A 25,787-nucleotide genomic window follows, 5' to 3' on the forward strand; every position below is an offset into this window, starting at 1 on the left:
TCTTCAACTCTCTTCACCATCTTATTGCTGCATTTAATGACTTCGCTGCTTTTGTCTTTCAGTGACGTAATTTGTTGTTTTCCTAATGCCATTTGACTTCGGACCTGTTTCAGACTTTTTCCTTTTGTTGATGGTTTCTTTGATCTGATCCATGTTTCTCTTTCTTTTTTCTTTTGTTTGTCTTTTGTTGATATGCTTATTTAATTGTGCTTGTTCTGTTTAATCTTTTACTTTCCTTTCTTTGTTTCATAAGCTCGAGTGTTTTTTGAATACATCTCAGCGTTGGTTGTATTAAGTTTTCCTACTATCTCCGCTGAAACTCTTAGCACTTTTGTTAGTCTGTCATTCAGCTGATCAGTGTCACATTCAGCATTACTTAGAGCCTGAAATCTTTTCGTAATTTCCGACAGAAAGGCTGCTTTGTTTTCGTTTACTTTTATTGGGCATATTTTATCTTTAATCATCTTCTTTCTTTCATTTTTGAAATTGCATCTGTCTGTGCAACCCACCATTGTTTGGTCACTTCTGATATTTACTTTGTTGATAACTGTGACATTTGTGATCGTGTTATTCTTATCTGCTATAATGAAGTCGATTTCATTCTTTGTTTCTCTGTTCGGGCTTCTCCAGGTCCACTTTCTTCCTGTTCTTTTGTGAAAGAATGTGTTAATTATTCTCATGTTATACATTTCAGCAAAGTTTACCAGCATTTCTCCTCTTTCGTTCCTTTCTCCCACTCCAAATTTTCCCATAAATGTTTCTCCACTTTTTGATTTCCCAGTTTTTGCATTGAAGTCTCCCATGAGTATAGTATATGTGGTCTTTTCTTCTTTCATAATCTGGGAGATGTCGTCATAGAATGTTTCAATTTCTTCATCCGAGCTTTGAGAAGTTGGTGCATATACTGTACTTGTATTACTTTCAGGTTATATTGTTTGTACAGTCTAATTACTACCAGTGCTGCTCTGTCTGATTCACTGCTGAATTTAACAATGTTGTTTGCAAGATTTCTGTTAATTAGAAATCCTACACCACTAACTCTTTCATTTTGCCTTCCTTTGTAGTAAAATAGGTGGTTGCTGTCTTTGAGCTGAATTACTTTTTCTTCTTTTCTGTGGGTCTCACTCAAACCTACAATATCCCAACTAATCTTTTCCAGTTCAGTCATTAAAATATCAAAGTTGTAATCTTCTGAGAGGCTTCTTACATTGTATGCATTGATCTTCATGGATTTTAGATTGTTTAATATCCCAGTCTTTAACTTTCCAACTCATTGCCTACTCACTCTCGGTGGCACACTGCCTGTATGCACAAGAAGGCAGTGCGGTTGGACCTTTAGTAGACAGTGATCCAACAGGAACTCCCATCAAATCATTTGCATTAGAATCCATGTTTGGTTGGGAGGATTGTGGCAAATAATCTAAACTCTCTGCCACGTAGTTTCTGGTGAGATGTACTTTTTGTCCCATCTTATTCGTACTATTCAGTGGAACACTATATATCTGTAGGGGGTCCCGTGGTCATTGCTGTCTAAGACGGTACCTCGTATATCTGCAAGGCCTTCCCCTATCCACCAGCTGGGGATGCGCCAGGTAGCAGTGGGATCCTGCCCCTGGATATATACGAGTATATACATATATACACCTTGGTCCCAATTAACGTGCCTTTGTTGTGGATGTGCGAGCGTGCACTATTTGATATCGCACTGATTGAAACATAACTTATGGGGAAAAATTCATTTGGTGGATGAGTGACTCCAACTTTAGGGGTTAAACTTTTAAATACTGACAATTACCCTAGTACTAAATAATAGTATACGTACATACAGTACACGCACACGTGTACACACACCTTCGATGAGCTGGTCTAAACCGGTTTGCTTCCCTCCCCCCCCTTTTCTCTTTCTCGTACTCCTCGATGAGCTGGTCTAAACCAGTTTGCTGCCCTCCTACCCTCTCAATTTCTCTCGTAAAAAATACGAAGCAATATGCACACAAATGACACTAAAATCATACTAGAGTGGCTGAAATTGTTATTTTATATTATAGCCTACTGTGAAATACAAGTGATTCAGTGATATTTTTGCTATAATCAAAGAAGTCATATGCTAAGAGCATTAGCAAGCAAACATTTTTACAGTTGCAAACTGTGCAGCTATTCTATTAAATAACTCATAACATTATATCAATAAGTTTATAAAAGTAAGTGGTAATAAAAGTCATTCATGAAGTTTTATAAAGTTTGTAATGATTTTCCTCTTAACACTAGTTTCACTAAAGTCTAGCGTAAATATTGGATTATCGTAATAAAACCATATGAGACTGGCTAAAAGTGTTTTTTGTTTTATTTATTATTATTATTATTGTAATTATTGTGATGAGGTAACGTGGCAGGAATCCTAATTTGTATGGAAAAAAATCTTGTGGTTTGGTGGAAATATCCACCTCACTGGGGTCTTTCCCATCTCAGACGATCACAACACACCTTGTATTCTCTCAAATCATTCTCCAGGCTTGGAGCGCATATGGACATGCAGTTTGTTGCGAACAATAGTAGAAAGATTGATGTTTGGATGACAAGAATATTAGCTCTTAAGATTAAGGATAAGTGGGATAAAACACGAGTTGAAAACACACCATTTTTTCCCCATTTCTCCTCACTGACCTGCAACCAATGGGTTAAGGCGTCTGCAGCAGCCAACATTTGGCTGATCTGCATTATGGAGAGCTCTTCTGGTGTTTCTGGTGTTGCCTGCATCAGTGTAACCTCCTCTTGTCTCACGTCCTGTAATGCTTCCTCGATAGATGCTGCAGTAATCACATCTTCTGAGGTGGCTTCACCAGGAATGTTAACTTGAGACATTGTGGATAATAAGAGATAGCTTGCACTATTTGGGAATTGCACTATTTGATCATGCGCTAATTGGGACCCTGGTGTACATATATATATAAATATACTGTATATATATATATATATATATATATATATATATATATACATATATAGTAACTCCTCGTTATACGATGGCTCTTTATACGATACTTCGCTCATGCAACGTCGACATTTTAGTACCCTGTGTTCACTATAAGATGGGAATGATTTGTTACAGTGATGAATCGTCCGCGGCTCAGTGAACAGCGAACGGAGCACAAACGTCCCCACACAGTTGGCTCCGGACAACACACGCTCGTCCACCGGTCCAGCCTTATCAGCCAGCCCTGCCCAGTCAGCCAGTTCTGACAGTGATGAGTGAAGCCTGTAAGGCCCTTACTTTCCCTATGGCCTCGTAGTCGGGACAATTTGCCGTCAAGTCAGTTCGCCGTCAGGACAATTCCCCGTCATTTATATACATATCAATTTATCTAGCAAGTACTTTAGTTTTTTAATTAAATAGGTTATAAATGTGATGGTGGTTTATTGTTTCTATAATAAATGTAAAATATAGCATTAAATAATGGGTATTAACTGAAAAAATATACATATTTTGAAACGCAAATCAGGTGATTTGCAATCATTCCTTCATCGTTTAACATAAAGCTACATACGAGACATTGGCATTTATATAAATGCCTAATGACCTTAAGTGAACAATCGACATACTTTGGAATTACAGTAATCCCCGTACTTTCTGTACGCCCACTTTCTGGACACTCCACTTACCGGATATTGTGGGCCTGGACCTTCGAAACCCAAAAATGGCCAAGAAAAGAAAAAAAATCCCCCCAAATTCCAAATTTTTTCCCACTCGTAATTTGAAACTGCCACGCAGTGCTGAGCAGCTGTTACACCATGGACCCTTCACCCCTTCCTTCCTCCCCCCTCCCCCCTCCCCTGTCAGGGTTGCCATTTGGTATTTTTCATTACCAAATGTGGGCCAATTGGGTAATGAAAAATTCGTTTGGTAATTTATCCATCTATCTATTGCCAGACGCCTCAATCCCGTTTGGGGTGGCCACAAACAAATTGCCTAATGAATCAGAATAATGCAGTACCAAACGGATTTTTCACATGTATGAGGATTTTTTTTTTTTTTTTTTTTTTTTGTGGGGGGGGGGGTGTGTGCTCACCATCCACTCACTCATTGTAGTGCTGCTCATGGGTGTCTGCCCTGTCCTCTCCTCCATCCTTCTTTCCTTCCATCTTCTTCTGTCTTTCCTTCATTCTTTCCTCGTCCTTCTGCCTATGGGTGACTTTACACTCTTTCTTCTGTCTTTCATTCCTTCATTCTTTCCTCTTTCTTCTGCCTGTGGGTGACTCTACACTGAGTGACAGCCAAATGGTTTCCTGTACACCAGGAAACTACTTATTATGCTGGGTGATAACCATATAACCAAATTTTGGCACCTGGTGGTTTAATGGGTAATTATTGCGCTCCAATCGGATTGAGCCGGTGAAGGTTTATATCCAAGGGGTGATTGGGGTTTATTCCTTATGTAATGCCACTCAGGGATGAGTGAGGTTGGTCACTCTCATCTTAAATGTCAGGACCAACTGCCTAGCCTCGGGCTCCTACGCTCCTCATGGAGCAACGTAGGATTGGATGATGATGATGGATGGATTTTTTTTTTTTTTTTTTGTGAGGAAGAAGGAACCAAAGGCAATGAGCCCATAAAACTGTTCCTTCCAAGAGAAAAACAAAATCCAAGAGAGAGCCAAATTCAAGATGCGATCATTTCGAGATTCCTGGACACACCGCGTTTGAAAGACTGGAGATCATAGGAAGCAGGAAATACAGACAGAGGGAGACAATTCCAGAGTTGACCTGTTGCATAAATGAAGGACTGGGAGTAGCGGTTAACTCTTGCATTAGAGAGTTGGACAGAAAAGGGATGAGAGTTTGCTGCTAGACAGGTGCTACGCGCCCGTCGTAGAGATGGAGGAATGCATGCAGACAGTTCAGAGGAGCAGTGACCATTGAAGTAGCGATAGAGAAGAGATAAAGATGCAACAGTGCAGCGAAGAGACAGAGGTTGAAGGGAGTCAGTAAGAGGAGGAGAGTTAATGAGGCGAAAAGCCTTTGACTCCACCCTATTGAGAAGAGCTGTATGTGGGGAGCCTCCCCACACATGAGAGTTGTACTCCACGCAGGGGCAGATGAAACCTCTGTATAGAGTCAACAATTGTGCAGGGGTAAAGAAGGAACGGAGTCGGCTTAGCACACGCAGTCTCTTGGAAGTAGATTTTACAAGAGATGCAATATGATATTTCCAAAATAAGTCCCAAGTAAATGAAACCCCAAGCATGTTCAAGGATGATGCAGGATTAAGCTGAATATCATTAAACATTAGTGGGTATACCTGTGGAAGATTTTGTTGGGTTGATAGATGCAAAAACTGAGTCTTTGATGCATTAAAAACAACCAGATTATTTTTACCCCAGTTAGAGATATGAGCCAAGTCAGACATTAGGTGTGCCATAGCCTCATCCCTTGTTTGTTGAAGTAACTGCTGAGATGGACGTTGGAGGAATCGAATGGAAAGGTGAAGGGTGGAGGATACACAGGATGGAGATGGTGGATTGTTTGCTCTCTCTAATTAATCTGCTAGCCTACATAGCATGAAAATAATCAACATGCGGTTAATTATAAGAAGAGTGATTACATGTATTTCTATCTATCTATTGCCAGACGCCTCAATCCCGTTCGGGGTGGCCACAAACAAATCGCCTCCACGTCGCCCTGTCCCCTGCCATTTCACTGCCCCGCTCCCAACTCACACCCCCCTCTCTCATATACCTCTCCAGCCCATCCCTCCATCTCATCCTCGGCCTCCCCCTCCTTCTTCCCCCCTCCACCTCACTCATATACACTCTCTTCGTCAGTCTTTCACCCTCCATCCTCTCCGCATGGCCAAACCACCTCAGTGTATTCCTCCTAACGCTTCCTGTCACATCCACATCCACACCACAACGCTTCTTTATATTCTCATTTTTCAGCCTGTCTCTCCATGTTTTTTTTTTTTTTTAAATAACAGAACAGGTGAAAGAAAAACAAATGAATAAAAAAAAACAAAAACAAATCCATGCACCAGGTTACTGGTGTCCGCTGTTCATAAAATATCTGTAACAGTTAGACTTGAACAGCAGGAGGTTGAAGTCTGGAGGGAAACAACTCTGGGGAAGCGAGTTCCAGAGAGATGCAGTTCGGCGAATGAAAGAATTCTGGTAGACAGAAGATCTGCAGCATGGCTGAGTGACATTCCAGTCATGAGCGCTGCCAGCTGCCCGTGTAGCACGAGGGAAGGCATGGAGAGGTGGCACCATGGACGCAACTTCGACTGAGCATTTGCTGTAGAAATATCTGTAAAATAATGCAAAGGAGGCAACATTCCTTCTTACTTGTAGGGGAGGTAGTTTATTAGTAATAGGAGGGTTATTAATAATTCTAACAGCCTTGTTCTGAATTTTGTCTACTTGTTTTAATGCAACCTCTCCACATCCGCTCCACAAGGGTGAGCAGTATTCAAGCTGAGAGCGCACAAGACTCTTATAAATGATAACCAACTGCTTGTCAGTGAAGAAGTTACGGACTCTGTACACTAATCCAAGTTTCTTTGAGGTGGTTTTAGCAAGTGATCTGACATGAGAGGTCCAGCTGAGGGCATTGTTAAGCGAGACGCCGAGAATTTCAATACTTTTGGAAATGGGAATATTTGTAACATTGAAGGTAACATACGATTCTGGCAATATCTGCCTATTAGTAAATTGTATATATTTAGTTTTACTAGCATTAAATGAGACAAGGTTGTTTTGTCCCCATTCACTGATTTTGGATAAGTCTTGATTTAAAGAGATGGCTGTACTGAGGTGAGAGTTAGAGATATCGGACTTTGCAATTGAATGTCTGAGTGTGAATGAATTATGAAGTGTTGAGTCATCTGCTTATGAAATGGATGGGATTGTGGGTGACAGATAAGAGATCATTAATATGAACCAGGAATAGGGTTGGTACCAGAACTGACCCCTGCGGCACGCCGGCGTTAACTGAGTGGAAAGTGGAATGTACATCATCTACTTTTACTCTTATTTTTCTGTTGCTGAGATATGAGGAAATCAAAGGAACAAAAGAGTTTAGTCCATAGCTCCTCTTAAATAACTCATTTCCACTGCTCTCACTCTTGACTTGTGTCCTTCCAGCAACGTCCAAGCTTCAATTCCATACGTTAGAGTTAGTATCACAATACTGTCATGTAGTAACTTTTTCACTTCCATGCTCACTTCCCTGCTCCTTATCACTGCTTTCAAGGAACCAGCAACCTTTCTTCCCTGCTGTACCCTTTCAAGCACTTCATCCTCCAAACCTCCATCCTTACTCATCACACTACCCAAGTACTTAAATGTACTCACATTTTGCAATTCCTCACCAGCTAACCTCTCTGTACATCCACTGACTTCACCACTCTCAAAGACCATCACTTTACTCTTCCCTACATTCACCTTTAGATTCCGTTTCTTACACACACTCCCAAACTCATCCACCAAGCCTTGTAGCTCCCCTTCGTCTTCACTCAACAACACAGTATCATCTGCAAATAACAGTACAGGGAGTTTCCAAACACTACCCTCTCTCACCAGGGCCACTCCAACATCCACTGCCCTACCTTGTACCTCTTTTATTACCCCATCCATGTACAGATTGAACAACCATGGAGACATGACACATCCCTGTTTCAACTCAACATTCAAAGAGAAAAATTCACTTAGTTCACCATCCACACACACTGCAGCCTTAGCATCATCATACATACTCTTCACAGCATTCAACAACTTCCCATCTACTCCATATGTTCTTATACTTTCCACAATCCTTGTCTATTCACCCTGTCATATGCTTTCTCCAAATCCATGAAATCCGCATACAACTTCTTTCCCTTCTCTAGAAACTTTTCCACTAAAGTTCTAAGAATGAATATCTTGTCTACACCACCTCTTCCCTTCCTAAAGCCTCCCTGTTCTTCTCCAACTAATTCCTCTGTTCTTTCTCTAACTCTGTCAATAAGTATCCTACCATACACTTTTCCTATTATACTAAGAAGACAGATGCCCCTATGATTGCCACACACTTCTTTTCCCCGTTTTCCTTTGTACAAGGGAATAATTAAACCTGACTTCCAATCCTCCGGGACTCTACCTTCCTCCCAGGCCATTCTGCACATTTTCGACATCCATTCTACTGCCATCTCTCCCCCATACTTCAGCATTTCACACACACTCCATAAATTCCTGGGGCCTTCCCCAATTTAACTTTCTTCACTGCTTCCACAACTTATATCCTACTGATTTCTTCCTGTCTTCTCACCTCCCTCCTCCTCCCAGCCATTCCCCAGCCACTTATACTCGCATTACATCCATCCTCTATGTTCAAGAATTCCTTAAAGTGTTCTCTCCATCTGCTCACTTTTTCTCCCCTCTCCACTAGTAATCTACCATTTTTATCTTTCACTCCCCTGCTAACTTCACTTCCACCCTGTCTTACTCTTTTCACCTCCTTCCAAAACATTTTCTTAGTCCCTCCACTTTACACTCAAGTTCCTTCCAAATTCCTCATCTGCTCTCTTCTTACTCTCTCTTACTAATCTTTTCACCTGTCTCTTTCTTTCTACATATAACTCTCTCTTCTGCCTCTGAACTTCTTCCACGCCCTTATATCTCATCTATCCATTGTATGCTTTCTTCTTTTGTGCCACAGCCTGTCTCACCTCTTCATTCCACCACGCTGTTCCATGCACACCCCTCCGTCTTCTCTTCATCCCACACACCACATCACATGCTGCACATATTTCTTCTGTAAATATCCTGCACACAGCTTCCACATCCCCCATCTGCTCCAATTCATATTTGCCCAATCGTTCCTGTACTTCTCTCTTATACTCTGCCTTTTTCTCATCCTCTTGTAACCTTTCCACTCTCCTTACAAATACTCCTTCTTCCCATCCCTCCCTTCTTCTATTTTTCCATCCTAATTGGACCTTGATTCTGGCCACCACCAAGTATTGGGCAGAGAGTGCACTACCCCAACCTCTATAAGCTCTTGCATCCATTACACATTTTTGCATCCTTTCATCCACACACACACATAATCAGTCACTGCCTTCCTTTCATTCAGTTCACCACCCACCCTTCTCATCACTCACCATGTATACCTGTGGATCATCTTGTGCCTGAAGAGGGTATTGGCTATCACCAACCCCCTCCCAGCACAAATGTCCACTAACACACTTCCATTCTCATCTGTCTCAGCAGGCACACCCCACTCACCAACTATTCCATCCACCTTCACATTCCCTACTTTATCATTCATATCACCGATCAAAAACACTCTTTCATTCCTTGCAAACTTTTCCATGCACACTTCCACATTTGTCCAGAACTCTTCTCTCACTGCTTGCACGATCTTGTGTTGGCGCATACACACACAATCGCCCACATTTGTATTCCAACTTTCAATCTTACCCACATAATCCTTGACCCAACTGATCCATACTGTCTTATGCTCTTCTTCCATCTTTTACTCACAACTATACATACTCCTTCTTTAGCCCTCTCATTCTCACCTACACCTGCACATATACCTCATCCATACTCCCATTCTCTCACACTCTCATCTCTCCATTTTGTTTCAGTTATTCCGCATACATCCACTTTCACACCCTCAAGCACCTGGACAATCTCTCTCTCTCTCACCTCATCATTCGCTCCCCTTACATTGCAAGTTCCGATGACCATGTCCTTTGTCCGGTCCTTGGTCGTCATCTTTTGGTCAGTCCTTGTCCGACGCTTATTGTTTGTCTTTTTAGTTAGTTGTTTTCCGTGGAGTGGGACTAACCCTCCGCCAGCCCTTTTAGTCGCCTTTTATGACAAGCAGGGATACTGGGGGAGTATTCTTGAAAAAAACCCCTATCCCCAGGGGGGTTGTATAATTAGTGAAGAATAAATGCTAGCTTTACGAATTTCGTAATGAGAAGTTAAATTTGGTAATGAAAATTTAGGTGTTTGGTAATGTGGCTGTTGCGATCTGGCAACTCTGTTACCCCATCATGAACAGTTACAGCCTAACTCCGATCGAGAGCAGGTGCTTATCGCAATGATAGCCACACATGCTCATTTTTTGTGAATAAACAGTAAATAAACTGCAATACCTCACCGCTAGACCACACGGGAATTTACAGTGTTGTTCAGTGTTAAGAAATTAGAATTTAGAGTACAAAGGATCAACAGTGGAGTGCAAATTGGTGGTTGAAACTGGCAGTTGAAAGTGGTGTGGTGCTATTAAGATCAATGTGCAGTGTTAAACAATTATAACTCACGGTGCAAAGAATTAAGTGCATCACAACACTGGATACGTGCTTCAAGAGCATTTTCACCACTGCCAGAGCCTTAGAGGAGGTCGGTTAACCTTCGTAACGAATGGCCACGGACATGTTGCAAGTACCCTGTACATTGGTAAATATTTTCCATACTCACTTCTAATTCCTCATTCTCTGGTTCCTTTTCATTTATTTCATACTTTCTGTCCCTTATTTGTGTGAATAGGGTCTTAAATAGGTGCTCTGCAAGCCCGGTCGAGAGTTATGTATGGGGTTTTCTGAATTAGGCTGGGTTAGGGTCCATAAGTATCAGTCCAGGAGGCAGGGCCCCACTATCTGGACGGACCCACTTTCCGGACATGCCTTTGGCTCTGTTACATTGGATAGTGGATAGATAACTGTATATATATACTGTATACAGTAATCCCTGTACTTGCCGGATGCCCACTTTCTGGACATCCCCACTTACCGGATATTGTGGGCCTGGACCTTTGGAACCCAAAAATGGCCAAAAAAAGAAAAAATCCCCCCAAAATCCGAATTTTTTCCCACCCGTAATTTGACATTGCCGCGCGGCGTCGAACAACTGTTACACCACGGACCCTCACCCCTTCCTTCCTCCCCCCTCCCCCCTCCCCTGTCAAGGTTGCCATTTGGTATTTTTCATTACCAAATGTGGGCCAATTTGGTCATGAAATATTCATTTGGTAATGAATCAGAGTAATGCATTACCAAACGGATGTTTCACATGTATGAGGATACACAGGATGGAGATGGTGGATTGTTTGCTCTCTCTGATTAATCTGCTAATGTACATAGGGTGAAAATAATCAACATGCTTTTAATTATAAGAGTGATTACATGTATTTCCACTTGTATTTATAATTAGTGAAGAATAAATGTTAGCTTTACGAATTTGGTAATGAAGAGTTAACTTTGGTAATGAAAACCGAGGAGTTTGGTAATGTGGCCATTGCGATCTGGCAACTCTGTTTCCCCCTCACCAACACCCAAACAGTTATTGCCTAACTTTGATTGCAAGTGGTAGCTTATCGTAATGGAAGCCACACGTGCTCATTTTTTTGTGAATAAACAGTGAATAAACTGCAATACCTCGCCACTAGACCACATGGGAATTTACAGTGTTGTGCAGTGTTAAGAAATTAGAATTTAGAGTGCAAAGGATTAACTGTGGAGTGCAAACCTGGCGGTTGAAACTGGCCTGATGCAATTAACAATGTGCAGTGTTAAACAGTTACAACTCACAGTGCAAAGAATTACTGTAAGTGCAGCACAACACTGGATTACTGTACGTGCTTCAAGAGCATTATCACCACTGCCAAAACCTTACAAAAGGCGGCCACAAATGTGCTGTAAGTACCCTGGCTGAGGTACGGTCACTTCTGATTCCTCATTCTTTGGTTCCTTTTCATTTATGTCATGCTTTATGTCCATTATTGGTGTGAATAGGGTCTTAAATAGGTTTAAATGGGTGCTATGCATGTCTGGTAGGGAGCTAATTAGGTGTCTTTCAAAGTTAGGCTGGGTTAGGGTCCATAAGTACCAGTCCAGGAGGCAGGGGCCCACTATCGGACGGGACCACTTTCCGGACATGCCTTTGGCTCTGTTACATTGGATAGTGGAGGGATTATTGTATATACAGTATATATATATATATATATATATATATATATATATATATATATATATATATATATATATATATGTATATATATATATATATATATATATATATATATATATATATATATATATATATATATATATATATATATATATATATAATATATATATATATATATATATATATATATATATATATATATATACACATACATATATACTGTATATATATATATTTGTATGTATGTATACGTATACATATACAGTAGAACCCTGGAATTCGTACACAATTAATTCCTGGAGGCTGTACGAGTTGCAAATAGTTAGAATACCGAATCATTATTTTCATAAGAGACAATGTATTTTGCATTAATCCGTACATGAAACCTTTAAAATAAAGAAGTATACCCCTGTAGATTTTATAAATGATAAATTTACTGCATCTCACTTGTACTGAGGAGAGCTGATGGCTTAAATGAATGGATTTGGTACGGATGAAATGGTAGATTTCAGCATACCAAAATGAATGGCAAGATCAGAGACATGGGTTCCACTTTCAAACTTTACAATGAGTTCTTTTTTCAGCTCATTTGTTGTTCTCACTGGTTTTCTTTTAGCTCCAGCTGACTCACTAATCTTCTTAGGGCCCATGATTATGTACAATTTTCTAACAAAAATATGTTATTTATCACAAAGTTTAATGGAGTCTATATGACTGATACATAGCTGGCAGAAGACAAAATGGGACTGGTGACCACGTGGCGCCTACGATGCTGTATCTCTTAGTGCAAATAGCGGTTTGCCGTACGAAAACTGGAGCGATTTTTGGACAAAAAAGCTGTATGAAAACCAAGTTGTACGAGTAGAGAGGCGTACGAATTTCGGGGTTCCACTGTATGCAGTCATCCCTTAACATCCACGTTTTTAACATACAGTGCTCTCTTAACATCCAAGAGGTGAGACCCCTGCAAATGTTAAAAATCCACAGATATCTGCTACCCTTTTTAACCCCTTAACTGCGGGGCGTCACTTTCGTGACGCTTGGGAGCAAGGGATCATACCGTGGGGCGTCGCTTTTGTGATTCTGTGTTATTTTGAATTCACCCGGGCTTCCAAGTGGTGGCTTGTATCATCTATCAGTACTGCCAATGTCCAACACTAGTCAGCACTCCTAATCTCATCTGTACTCCCATCCATTGTTGACAATTTAGCCATTTCTCCCCGCTCTTGACTCCCCTCCCTACCCCCCCTCCATTACCCTATCCTCTCGCCTGCCCGGCCGTGCTACGCTAAGTAAATCTTCCCTGGAATTTTTCACTGATTTCATCCATTGAAATAAGCTCTATGCCCTATTCTTATACCAAATAATATATACAAGAAAGAAATAAGGTAAGTGAGAGTGCCATACACCTGGAATTGGCTAATTATCACCTGACAACACCTCACGTGCACTCGTTCGCTAATTTTCGCTGTTTATTTCCCTTTGAAATATGCCGTATAATCTATTTTCATAATAAATATACATGTAAGGAGGGAAGGGAGAAGCCTAAGTGATATTTACATTCACCTGGAACTACCTAAATTATAATGTATTGTCTAGATTTCCTTCCAATCATTTCACTGCTATATATTAGCTGCTGTCAAGAGGCTAATATTGGTAGTAATGCATTTCCCTAGGTAGGCCACCACCCCGGCCCACCCTTATCAGTTCACTCTCATCTTCTAATGTGGAGGTACGTCTGTTTGCTCTTGCTGACTTCAGGGACTTTTCACCCCCCTGCAAAGGGCCCTGTGACCTTTACCCCCTACTAAACCTTGTGTGGAAAGAGGTAAAGGGCTGACAATTGATAAAAGAGTGACTACGATCTTTCTATTGAGTAAAACAGTGCAAGTGGAATTGTAAATAATGTGTAAACAGCAAGTGAAAGTAATGAATGTAAATATACGTGAACAGTGGAAAATAGTTTTATAAGTTCCTTCAAGTGACAGTGCATAACACAGTGTAAATAAAATAGAAATGTAAATAACTTAAATAAACTAGAGAATGTAAATAGAAATTTAAATGAGTAGTATTATAAGAATACGAGTATATACCCTAGGAGTAATGAAAGTGAAAGTTTCACTCTAGCATGTCTGAATACTATGAGTTATGAGAGTGAAGGTGAAAGTGACATTCACTCTCAATGCTAGTATACAGGACGAGAAAGTGAATGCTACTTTTATTACTGAAAGAAATTGAATCCCTACAGTGACAATAAACTAATACTACTGAAGGAAACTTATGGATAAAGACTGTAGATATACAGTGCTCGTCAGAAGTATGGAGTGCCCTGCGTCCCTCCTGAGAAACAAACCTTTCAACATTGAAAAAACATATAAATAATGCATTTTATTTACCTTTAGTGCTTCGTAGGGTAGCCTTTATGTTTCTTCACGGACCTGAGACGTCTTGGAAGTGAAAGGGCGAGGCTCCTGAGGTGCTGGAGGGGTATTTTGTCCCAGGAGTCACGAATGGCGGCTTCCAGCTTAGGCAGAGAGCTCACGTCCTTCCCTTGGAGACTCTTCTTTACGAGGTACCGGAGGTTTTCAATCGGGTTGAGGTTTGGGCTATTTCCTGGCCAGTCTGTCATGAATGATACCTCGCAGTCACGAAGCCAATTGGTGACCGATTTGACCTTGTGAGCAGGTGCACCTTCCTGCTGAAACACTCGTGCACCTGTTAGCTCGAAGGAGTCTGGTAAATGATCACACAGAAGCTCCAGGTAAACATCCTGATTCACTCTGAGGTTCTTGGGAAGTACAACAAGCTTCCCCAAACCCTTCCCTGAGAAACAACCCCATACCATGAGTGAATCAGGATGTTTAACTGTGCTTTCTACTTACCGTGGGTCAAGTGGGTCACAACCTTTGCATGCTTCTCTGTTACAGGTGACACTAAACGTTGCCTCATCAGACCACAACACTGACAACCATTGCTTCTCACCCCAATTAAGGTATTTGTTAGCAAAGGCAAGCCTACGAAGTCGCTGGCTGCTAGAGAGAAGAGGCTTTTTCACAGGCCTGTGACTTGTGTAACCAAGTTCATGGACCCTATGAGACACTGTTCTCACAGACACCTCACCAAACACTTCCGGGTTGCTCTCCTTAATTTTCCTTGCACTCACACGAGGATTAAAAGCTCCACTGCACGTTTTAAAACATTAAGAGACCTTGGGGAAGTTTTCCTAGGCCTACCAGACCTCGGATTCTTTGTGGGAACTTCACCACTGTTTTCCTTCCAAAACCGCGCACACCAACGACGCACTGTCGATCGTGCCACACCAACCAATTCACTAATTTCCTTTGTCTGGTGGCCTGCCTCCTTTAGAGCAATGATCTGGGATATGATTTCACTCGATAGTTCACGGGTAGGTGCCATAACAAAGTTTTGAAGGCCAAAACACTGCGGGACACTCTGTAAAAAATGGCGCAATTTGAGAGGGACACTCGGCGGAGTTCCTCTCTCTCAGGCAGCCCGTGGGCGACTGAGGCGGAAACCAATCAGTGCGTCGGAAGGCCTCAGGCTACCGTGACATCATGCTTGGAACTCAAACTTGTGGCTCAATTCTTACCCCCAAAAATGGGTGATTCTTTTTGAGCGATAAGTATTGTGCGCCCGGCGGACAACGCTGAATACTTTTGACGAGTTCTGTATATAAGTGTTATATGGTAATAGAAATATAAAGTGTGAGGGGTTTTATGAATAATAAATGACAGAATACCAACAGCGAACTAGCGCAAGTGGGAAGGTCATACGTGCTCGTAATTTTCATTGCTTTCGCAGTGCTTTTTATTTGGAGTATGGATCCCAAACTACTTGATAATCATAGAGTAGTGTTTATAGTGTTAATATCTGGCTGTGGTAATCATATTATGGGTTGTCGGGAAGTGTAAAGTGGAGACTTTGTTACCCAACTTCAGAGGTCTCCACAAGTCCTACGGTAATTGACGAAGGCTCAACAAACATCGCAGGAGAAAGCTTAAGGTTTGTGCCATATGCATATGTAATTTTAATATTCTAGGACTAATGACTGATTTTTGGCAAATATTTTTTGAGAGTCTGTCGGAGCCCGAATAACCCCGCTGGAGACGCAAAACGTTGGGAAACATGCCCGCGGTGTAAGGGTTAAAAACACCCTTGGACCCCCATTAACCCTTTGATTGCAGTGGCTGTGATGACAACGTACTGACTGTGCTCATTGCAGAGAAATAGGAAAAAAATTGTGTGTTTCATCTCTTGTTTTAACCCTTTTTTTTAATCTTGAGAGCTTAAATTTTTGTCAGACAAACGCCAATCATTTTACTATCGTTTGCAACAAACTTCATGTCCGTAGGCACTCCAAGCACAGAGAACGATTTGAGAGAATACAAAGTGTATTTTGACTGACGCAAGAAATAGCCCAGGGAGGTGGAAACTTCCACCAAACCACAAGATTTTTTCCGTACAAATAGGGTTACAGCCATGTTACCTCATCACAATAACTGCAGTAATAATATTATGGTAGGTGGGGGCGCTCACCATCCACCCACTCGATGTAGTGCTGCTCTCGGGTGTCTGCCCTTTCCTCTCCATCCTTCTTTCCTTCCTTTCTCTTCTGTCTTTCTTTCCTTCATTCTTTCCTTGTCCTTCTGCCTACGGGTGACTTTACACTCCCTCTTCTGTCTTTCTTTCCTTCATTCTTTCCTCTTCCTTCAGCCTGTGGGTGACTCTACACTGAGTGACAAGCCAAATGGTTTCCTGTACACCAGGAAAGCATTAACTACACTGGGTGGTAACCATATAACCAGGTTTTGGCGCCTGGTGGTTTTTGCGCTGCAATCGGATTGAGCCAATGAAGGTTTATATGCAAGGGATGGCTGGGGTTGATTGCTTATGTAATGCCACCCAGGGATGAGTGAGGCTGGTCACTCATCTTAAATGTCGGGACCAACTGCCTAGCTCTGGGCTCCTACGTTCCTCATGGGGCAATGTAGGATTGGATGATGGATGGATGGATAAAAATAAAACACTTATAGCTAGTCTCCTATGATTTTGTTATGATGTCAAGTGGGGTTGGTGGAGGATTAGTGCCCCTCCCTGTAAAACAATTAACTCTAAGCCCTTGGCCACCCCGTCTGGGATACATGGCGTCTGGCAATGAATGAATGAAACGTTAGACTTTAGCGAAACGGTAAAAACAGTAACGTTGTGATGAAAATCATTACAAACTTTATCAGACTTCATGAATGACTTTTATTACCACTTACTTTTATAAAGCATATTGATATAATGTCATGAGTCATTTCTTAGCATTGCTGCACAGTTTGCAAACGCAAAAATGTTCGCTAGCTAATGCGCTTAGCATCATGGCTTCTCTGATTATCACAAAAATATCACTAAATCACCTATTTTATCACAATAATTCACAATATACAGTAATATAAAATAACACTTTCAGCCGCTCTGTTATGATTTCAGTGCTCTTTGAGTGCACATTGCTTTGTATTACTTACGAGAGAGAGAGAGAGAAAGAGGGGGGGGAAGACACCAAACCGGTTTAGACCAGCTCATCGAGGGGCACGAGGGAGGGGGGGGGAGAGGAGCAAACTGGTTCAGACCAGCTCATTGAGGGTACATGGAAGAAAATAAATGCTCCCAGCCTGTCCTAACTTTTCCCCTGATGAATTAATCTATCTGTCTATACACCTAGGCTGCTTCCCCCAAGGAAAGGGAGGTAGCCGAGACAGGATGACACACTCCCAATTTACTCATCCCCTCAAACTCATTCATTCGCATCTTAACCCCAAAAGGGAGAAGGGATAGATTCTCACCGTACCACACTGCACGAGGGTTAACTGTGCAGTGCAATCAGTGACATCTGCAGCAAGGCCTGACAGGAGGGCTGGTTTACCCCTGCCACATCATAATACAACCCATCCCCTTACCCGCACCTGACCTGATCAGCTGATCAGACAAAATGTGGGAGAATATCCCCTCAGGGCTGTGTCATCATTTACTCATTCACAATTTCTCTCTATTCATTTCTGTCATACACAGCCACTTTTCCATGCTCAACAGACATCCTTCTTACATCCAGTGCTCTCTTCACACTGTCCATCCATCCTATTCGTGGTCTTCCTATCAGCCTTACACCTCTCACATCAGATCTGGTCATCTTTTTCACTTATTGTTCATTATCCATTCTCTCCATATGCCCAAACCATCGCAACACCCTTTGCTCAACTCGATCAGCTATCTCCCGAACAACTCCAATTCTCCTTCGCACTTCATCATTTCTCACTCGATCCATACACATCACTCCACGCATACTCCTCAGACACCTCATCTCCATTACACTCAAACATTTCCTGTCTGCTACACCCATATTCTATGTTTCAGCCCCATATAATGCAGTCGGTACCACAACACCCTCATACAGGCTTCTCTTTACATCCATTCTATGCGAACGACATCTAAACACTTTTTTCATTCCTCCCAGCACCTTTCCTACTTCATTCATTCTAAGCTTTACTTCTGCATCTATTCTTCCATCCACAGCAACATGTGACCCTAAATACTTAAAACACTCTACCTCCTCAAGCAATTTGCCATTCAAAACTATATTAATTCTCCTACCATCTACCAACCTTGTACACTTCATCACTTTGCTCTTATTCTCGTTTACTTTCAATTTTCTCCTTTCACACACCCTTCCAAACTCCTCAACCAACTGTCTCAACCTCTCCTCTGAATCAGCCACCAGTGCAGTATCATCTGGAAACAGCAGCTGCTTGAGATTCCACTCTCTACCATCAACATCCACCAGACTCAGACCTCCACCTAACACTCTTGCATTCACCTCCCTTACAACACCATCCATATAAATATTAAACAACCAAGGCGACATCACACATCCCTGCTGCAGCCCCACTCTCACGGGAAACCAATCACTCACAGTGTTTCCTACCCATACACACGCTCTACTGTTTACATAAAAACTTTTTGCTCCTTTTAGCAACCTACCATCAAGTCCATACAATCTTAAAACAGTCCACAAAACTTCCCTATCAGCTCTATCATACGCTTTCTCTAAATCCATGAACGCCCAAAACACATCCATTACCTTTCACTAAATACTTTTCACACATCTCTCTCACAACAAGCACCTGATCCACTCATCTCCTCCCTCTCCTAAAGCCACACTGCTCATCACCAATCACTCCCTCTGTACCCTCTCTAACTCTCTTAACTAACACTCTACCATACACCTTACCTACAACACTCAACACATATACCCCTAAACTGGTACATTCATACTTATCACCCTTACCTTTATACAGTGGGACCACACAAGCACTTGCCCAGTCAATTGGCACCATACCTTGCACAATGCACACATTCAACAGTCTTACTAACCACTCAACAGTAGTCGCTCCGCCACCTTTCAGACATTCCACAGCACACCCATCCATACCTGCAGTTTTCATTGTTTTCATCTCCTTTACTGCCTCCTGCACTTCCTTCTTCATGATCTAAGAATCATTCAACTCTCCCCAACACATTTATTCCTTGCACTCTTCCATCCGCCACAGTTTCAGCCTCCCTTTCCTCCTCTTCATTTAACAATCTTTCAAAATTCTTCGCCATCTCTTCCTTACTGCATCCATCTCAGTTAACATCCTTCCATCCTCTGGTTTTACTCGCTCTTCCTTCCCAGACACTTCCATTCGCACCATTTTCACCTCCTTCCAAAACCTTTTTTAATTCTGTTAAAAATTCTCAGTCAACCACCTACCTCACCTCTCATCTGCTGCCACTTTAGCATCACGCACAACCCTTCTTGCCCTATTCCTCTTTTCCTTATACCTCTCATATGACACCCCATCCTCCCTCTGCAGCCGCACTTTATATGCACGTCTCTTCTCAGCCACAGCCATACTTACTTCCTCACACCACCATTCACTTCCTTTTCTTACACCACCACCCACTCATCTCACACCACACACCTCTTCCGCATGCCCCAACACAGCATTCTTATACAACTGCCATTCCTCCTCCACACTGCCATTTTCCTGATCTTTCACTGCATTCCACTCATCTTTCAATTTCTCCTGATACTCTATCATTTTCTCTCTTTTACCTATCATTTTCTCTCTTTTATCCGACTCACTTACTTTCAAAAGCTCACTGCCACACCTAGCCCTCCTAGCTCTCACCCGTCTCTTACCTACTCTTAACTTTCCCTCCACCAGGTAGTGGTCAGCCATACCTCCACCCTCCCCTCTCAAAACTCTCACATCCATCAATCTTCCTATTACATTCCTTGACACAACCACATAGTCCATCAGTACTTTATCAACAACCCTTCCACCCTCCTGTCTCACCCATATATACTTATAAATATCTTTCTTCTCAAACAATGTATTTCCAATCACCAGCTCTCGTTCAACGTACATCCCTGTCATTGGTTCCCCATTTCCATTTCTTCCAGGCACACCATGCATGACAACTACACCTTCATCTGCTACATTTCCCACTGTAGCATTCAGATCTCCCATCATTACCACATTCACATTCGCTCCAAATCTCTGCAGACACTCATCAACATCATCCCAGAAAGACTCCCTTTCTTCTTCATCCCTTTCACTACCAGGCCCATATGCACTCACAAACACCCACAACTCACATTCAAATTTCACATTCACCCACATCAGTCACGATGACACCTCCTCCATTCAATCACACACTGCCATCCTTCCGGACTCACTAACAAGGCCACACCTTCCCTTGCCCTTCCTCTATCAACACCTGATAATCTTCCATTCACACTTCCAGACTTAGACTCACCTTTCCCTTTCTTCTTTGTTTCACTCAAAGCTAACACATCCAACTTTCTCCTCACACACATTCTCCCAGTCTCCTCCCGTTTAACCTCAGTCGTACTACATCCATGCACATTCATAGACCCAATCTGCAGTCCCCCATCCCTTTCGCTGGCCTGTCTCTTTTTTTAGGAACTAAACAACAGAGGAGGGGGTCCCTGGTCCCCTCACCCCACCCCTTTTAGTCGCCTTTTACGACACGCAGGGAATATGGTGGCAGTATTTTTCCTAACACAACCTGGTCGCAGAGTAGTAGTACCACCCCATGGTACGGCCATGGGGAAGAGACCGCAAAAATGTTTGCTAGCTAATGTGCTTAGCATCATGATTTCTCTGATTATTGCAAAAATATCACTAAATCGCTTGTACAGTATTTTATCACAGGAATTCACAGTATAATATAAAATAACACTTTCAGCCACTCTGGTATGATTTCAGTGCGATTTGAGTGCGTATTGTTTCGTAATACAGTAGAACCTCTCTAGTTCGGACTATACGGGAGGAAGGGTTGTCCGAATTAGCAGATTGTCCGGACCATCAGGGTAATCTCATTCATGAGTTTTCCTGCAGGAACACCAGCCTCTAGTTTATCCAGTATTTTCACTTTACCTGCAATACTTAGTGTTACATGCTTCCTTTTAACACCTTTATTCATTGCAGAAGCTACACTTGCATTAGGGGGCATGGTAAGGAGGATTAACTTTTGAAATACGGCGTAAAAATATAAATGGTTGGTGAACTAGATGATGGAATGAATGCTAGCGTGTGTTTAAATGGGCGCTCAAGTTACGACCTAGCATGATCTGAGACTAAACAAGTGACGATCGCTTTCTGCACCGATACTGAGAATGACTAGAATTATTTTCAACATATTTTTTGGAGTTTATTATTTTTAAATTTTGTCCGAATTAACAGAAATCCGGATTAACGGGGTCCGGACCAAAGAGGTTCTACTGTACTTATGAGAGGGGGGGGGGGAGAGCACCAAACCGGTTTAGATCAGCTTATCCAGGGGTACAAGGGAGAGAAAGGGGGGGCAGCAAACTGGTTCAGACCAGCTCATTGAGGGTACATGGAAGAAAAGAAATACTCCCAGCCTGTCTTAACTTTTCCCCTTATGAATTAATGGCGTAAATAAATGAAGTGGCCAAAAGGAAGAGACTGCAAAAATGTTTGCTAGCTAATGCACTTAGCATCATGACTTCTCTGATTATTGCAAAAGTGTCAATAAATTACTTGTATTTTATCACAGTAATTCACAATATAATATGAAATAACACTTTCAGCCACTCTGGTATGATTTCAGTGCGATCTGAGTGCGTATTGCTTTGTATTACTTATGAGAGTGAGAGAGGGAGGGAGGGCACCAAACTGGTTTAGACCAGCTCATCGAGGGGTACGAGGGAGAGAGAGGGGGGGCCGGAAACTGGTTTAGACTTTCTCGTTGAGAGTTCATGGAAGAAAAGAAATACTCTCAGCCTGTCCTAACTTTTCCCCTGATGAATTAATGGCATAAATAAATGAAGTGGCCCAGAGGACGAGTATTATATTTGATTCACTGGACAATGCCCTCACTAAAACAGCCAAGAACTGTGCCTGGAATAATGTTACATTTGCAGTGAACAGTGTCAGCAGAGTTAAGTGAGATAAAATACTTTAGTAAATCCAGCCCCGGTATTATATCCACCTGCAGATATTTAAAACCGTTTATGTTATATCCACCTGCAGTTATTTAAAACCGTGTATGTTAAAAACGCAGATGATGACTATACACAGTTTTAAATATCTGTGGGTGGATATAACAAACGGTTTTAAATATCCGCAGGTGGATACGGTACCGGGGCCGGAGTCACTAAAGCACGTTATCTCATGGAACTCTGCTGACACTCTTCACTGCAAATGTAACATTATCCCTGGCACAGTTCATGGCTGTTTTAGTGATGGCATTATCCAGTGAATCAAATATAACTCTCTTCCTTTTGGCCACTTCATTCATTAAATGCCATTAATTCATCAGGGGAAAAGTTTGGACAGGCTGGGAGTATTTCTTTTCCTCCACATACCCTTGATGAGCTGGTCTAAACCAGTTTGCTGTCCTCCCCCCCTCCCTCTCTCTTGTACCCCTAGATAGTCTGGTCTAAACCGGTTTGCTGCCCTCCCCCTCTTCTTTCTCTCTCTCTCTCTCTCTATGACTGGCTTAATTAATATGAAGCAATGCACACCCAAATTGCACTGAAATCATACGAGAGTGGCTGAAAGTGTTATTTTATATTGTGAGTTAATGTGATAACATACAAGTGATTTAGTGATATTTTTGTGATGATAAGTTTTTATGATAAACTAGACACTATATGATTGACATTGTCTCTTGCAGGGTACAGTGAGGGAAGTGAAACTGTCACATTCCTCAAAGCCTTCGATATATTCCTACGAGATCTGCGTCCAAGCCTACAGCGTGAGGAGATTGAGGAGAGACGTTCCTTCCCAGTTAGTGTTAAGGCTTTGCTCAGTAACGAAGCATTAAAAGAAAAGATATCTGAATTAGCAGATTTGGTGGTCAGTTCACCAGAAAGGATCATAAGCTGTCTTGGCCTGGCCATGCATCAGGTAAGAGAGAGGGAGGTAGCTTGACCTACTGTTGGTTTACTGACTAAGTGACTGCTTGAAGGCCAGGCTGAGAGTGCTGAAGTTTGGATGTACTAATTGTTTTGGCCATTGTTGCACAAGAAGTCATGGCATTGTTGGCCTGGTGAGGGCAGTGATATGTTTACCATAATGGTTGTCCACAGTCCTGGTCTCTCAGTAGTATAGGTAGTGATCTGGCAAGAAAGTCAAGAGATCAGTTGTTATGGATATTGCACTGATATCCATATTTTTGTGCACTGATAGTCCGTATTGTGAGAAAGCTCTAAGAGTGCAGACCTTTTGGCGTGAGTAATGAGTCAGCAGCTTGTTATCCCTACGAGGATAAGCTCAGTCTGGGTAATGGGCAGTGATTATGTCTGCGACATTGTGAAATGTTGTTACAGTGGGAAAGGCGAGGTCTTGTAAGAGTGGATGATGATGTCAGGAGGAGGTTGTAGCACGGGCCGAACAGGGTGGTACTCCCGAGGGGAATGGGAATGCTGGTGATAGGGAGAGCTGGAGCTCCTGTTTCACTAGCTATCTAACCATGCCCCTTTGCTGACCCTTTCAGTGTGACAGTAACATGGAGAGTAGACCAGCATACTCTCCCAAACATTTCCTCTAACTATCTTATGCACTACACCACATGCACCTTACATTTTACACAACGTATCCCACAGTGTTACAGGAGTTGGCACCAACAAGGGCATACGGCCAGAAAACTTTGCCTCTGCTACCTAGAGGCGGACTTCTGGGGGGAGGCGTGGTGGGGGTTCCGCCGGCATAGATCATGGGTCCAGGCTGAGATGGGGCTCGGGCCTGTGCTAGAGGGTACAGGGCATTGCGGTTCCCAGGCTGCCGCTTCCGCCCAATAGAGAGGGGCCTGAACTGGGGTGTAGCACCCCAGGAGGCTGCCCTATCAGTGGGTGTATAATGGCGGGATAGTTGCAGTGCCAAGGCGCGCTCGGAGGGTGTCCCTGCAGCTGTCCTGGCAGGGTGCCCCGAGGCCACTACCACAGCCACTGGTAAGCTGATGGGCTAGGGGTCCCAGATCCATTGCCCGGACCTGGGACTGTGCAGTGAGTGGGGCCTGTGGTATGTCTATCCCCCTTTATTAATCCTGACTATGACAGAACACAAGAATAAGTTTCAAAGCAAGCCTGAAGACAGTAAATCACCCAGGGGGATGAGGGTGGGTTCATGGAATGTGGGACGTTTGAGAGGAAGAGCAGGGGAAGTCGTTGAGGCATTCAGTAGGAGGTGGGTGGATGTGGCATGTTTGCATGAAGTCCGGTACAGGGGTGGATTAGCCAGATAGATTGTTGGGAAGGACTGTTGCTATAAGTTGTTTTGGCAGGGGGGGACAGACAGATATGGGGGTGTTAGTGTGATGGTTGCGGAGAAATGGGTGGAATATGTTATGAACGTTATAAGAGTAAGCGAAATGATATTGGTAGTGAAAATTCTATTCAATAGAAAGATAGCTGCAGTTATATCGGCATATGCTTCACAGGCAGGATTGGATGAAGCAGAGAAAGATAGATTTTGGGATGATTTAATACTTGTAGTAGGTAGTATGCGGGATGATGAGATAGTGGTTTTGGGAGGGGACTTAAATGGTCATGTAGGTGAAGCAGCACTAGGTTATGAAGGAGTACATGGGGGATGTGCGTATGGTATAAGGAATGCAGAAGGGGAAAGGATACTCGAGTTTGGGGAGGCAACGGACATGATTGTGTGCAACACATATTTTAGGAAAAGAGAGAGTAGGTTAATTACGTATGAGTCTGGGGGAAATAGCAGTCAGATAGATTATTTTCTGGTTAGGAGGGCTGATAAGAGGTTAGTGAGGGATGTTATAGTTATTGGAAGTGAGGAGTGTGTGCAGCAGCACAAACTATTGATTTGTGATGTGGTGCTTAAAGAATGAATGATGAAAAAGAGGACATATGTGCCTAGGAGGAAAGTGTGGAAGCTGAAAAACCAAGTAGTAAGGGATGCCTTCTGTAGCGAGATGAGGAGAGTGGTGGCTGAACAGGGAACCATAGACAGAGGCGTTAATGAACAGTACTGAGCCCTCAAGAACAATCTCTTGAGAGTTACTGATGTAACATGCGGTTGGACAAGAGGACCACCAAGGCATAAAGTAACTTGGTGGTGGGATGAGGGTGTAGAAGCTGCAGTTAAGGAGAAAAGAAGGCTTTTCCGGGAATGGAAGAAGGGTGGTAGCAAGGAGGAATACCTGGCTGCCAAGCGGAGGGCTAGAAGAGAGGTATACAGGGCAAAGTCTGAGTCACAGAGACTTTTACTTGA

The 25,787-nt window shown here is 42.5% G+C and overlaps 1 protein-coding gene across 1 annotated transcript in view; it reads left to right on the forward strand.

Annotated features, from left to right (window-relative positions):
- LOC145407797 (DNA helicase MCM8-like) overlaps positions 1–25,787 on the forward strand; it is a 258,985-nt gene that overhangs the window by 24,508 nt on the left and 208,690 nt on the right. Inside the window, exon 3 of the mRNA XM_080278660.1 lies at positions 23,224–23,456. Coding sequence (XP_080134786.1) covers positions 23,224–23,456 — 233 coding nt within the window. The remainder of the gene's footprint in view (positions 1–23,223; positions 23,457–25,787) is intronic.

Source organism: Coenobita brevimanus, chromosome 74 (genome assembly GCF_032717465.1).
Source record: "Coenobita brevimanus isolate Jiangsu-jjx chromosome 74, ASM3271746v2, whole genome shotgun sequence".
NCBI classification, from domain to species: domain Eukaryota; kingdom Metazoa; phylum Arthropoda; class Malacostraca; order Decapoda; family Coenobitidae; genus Coenobita; species Coenobita brevimanus.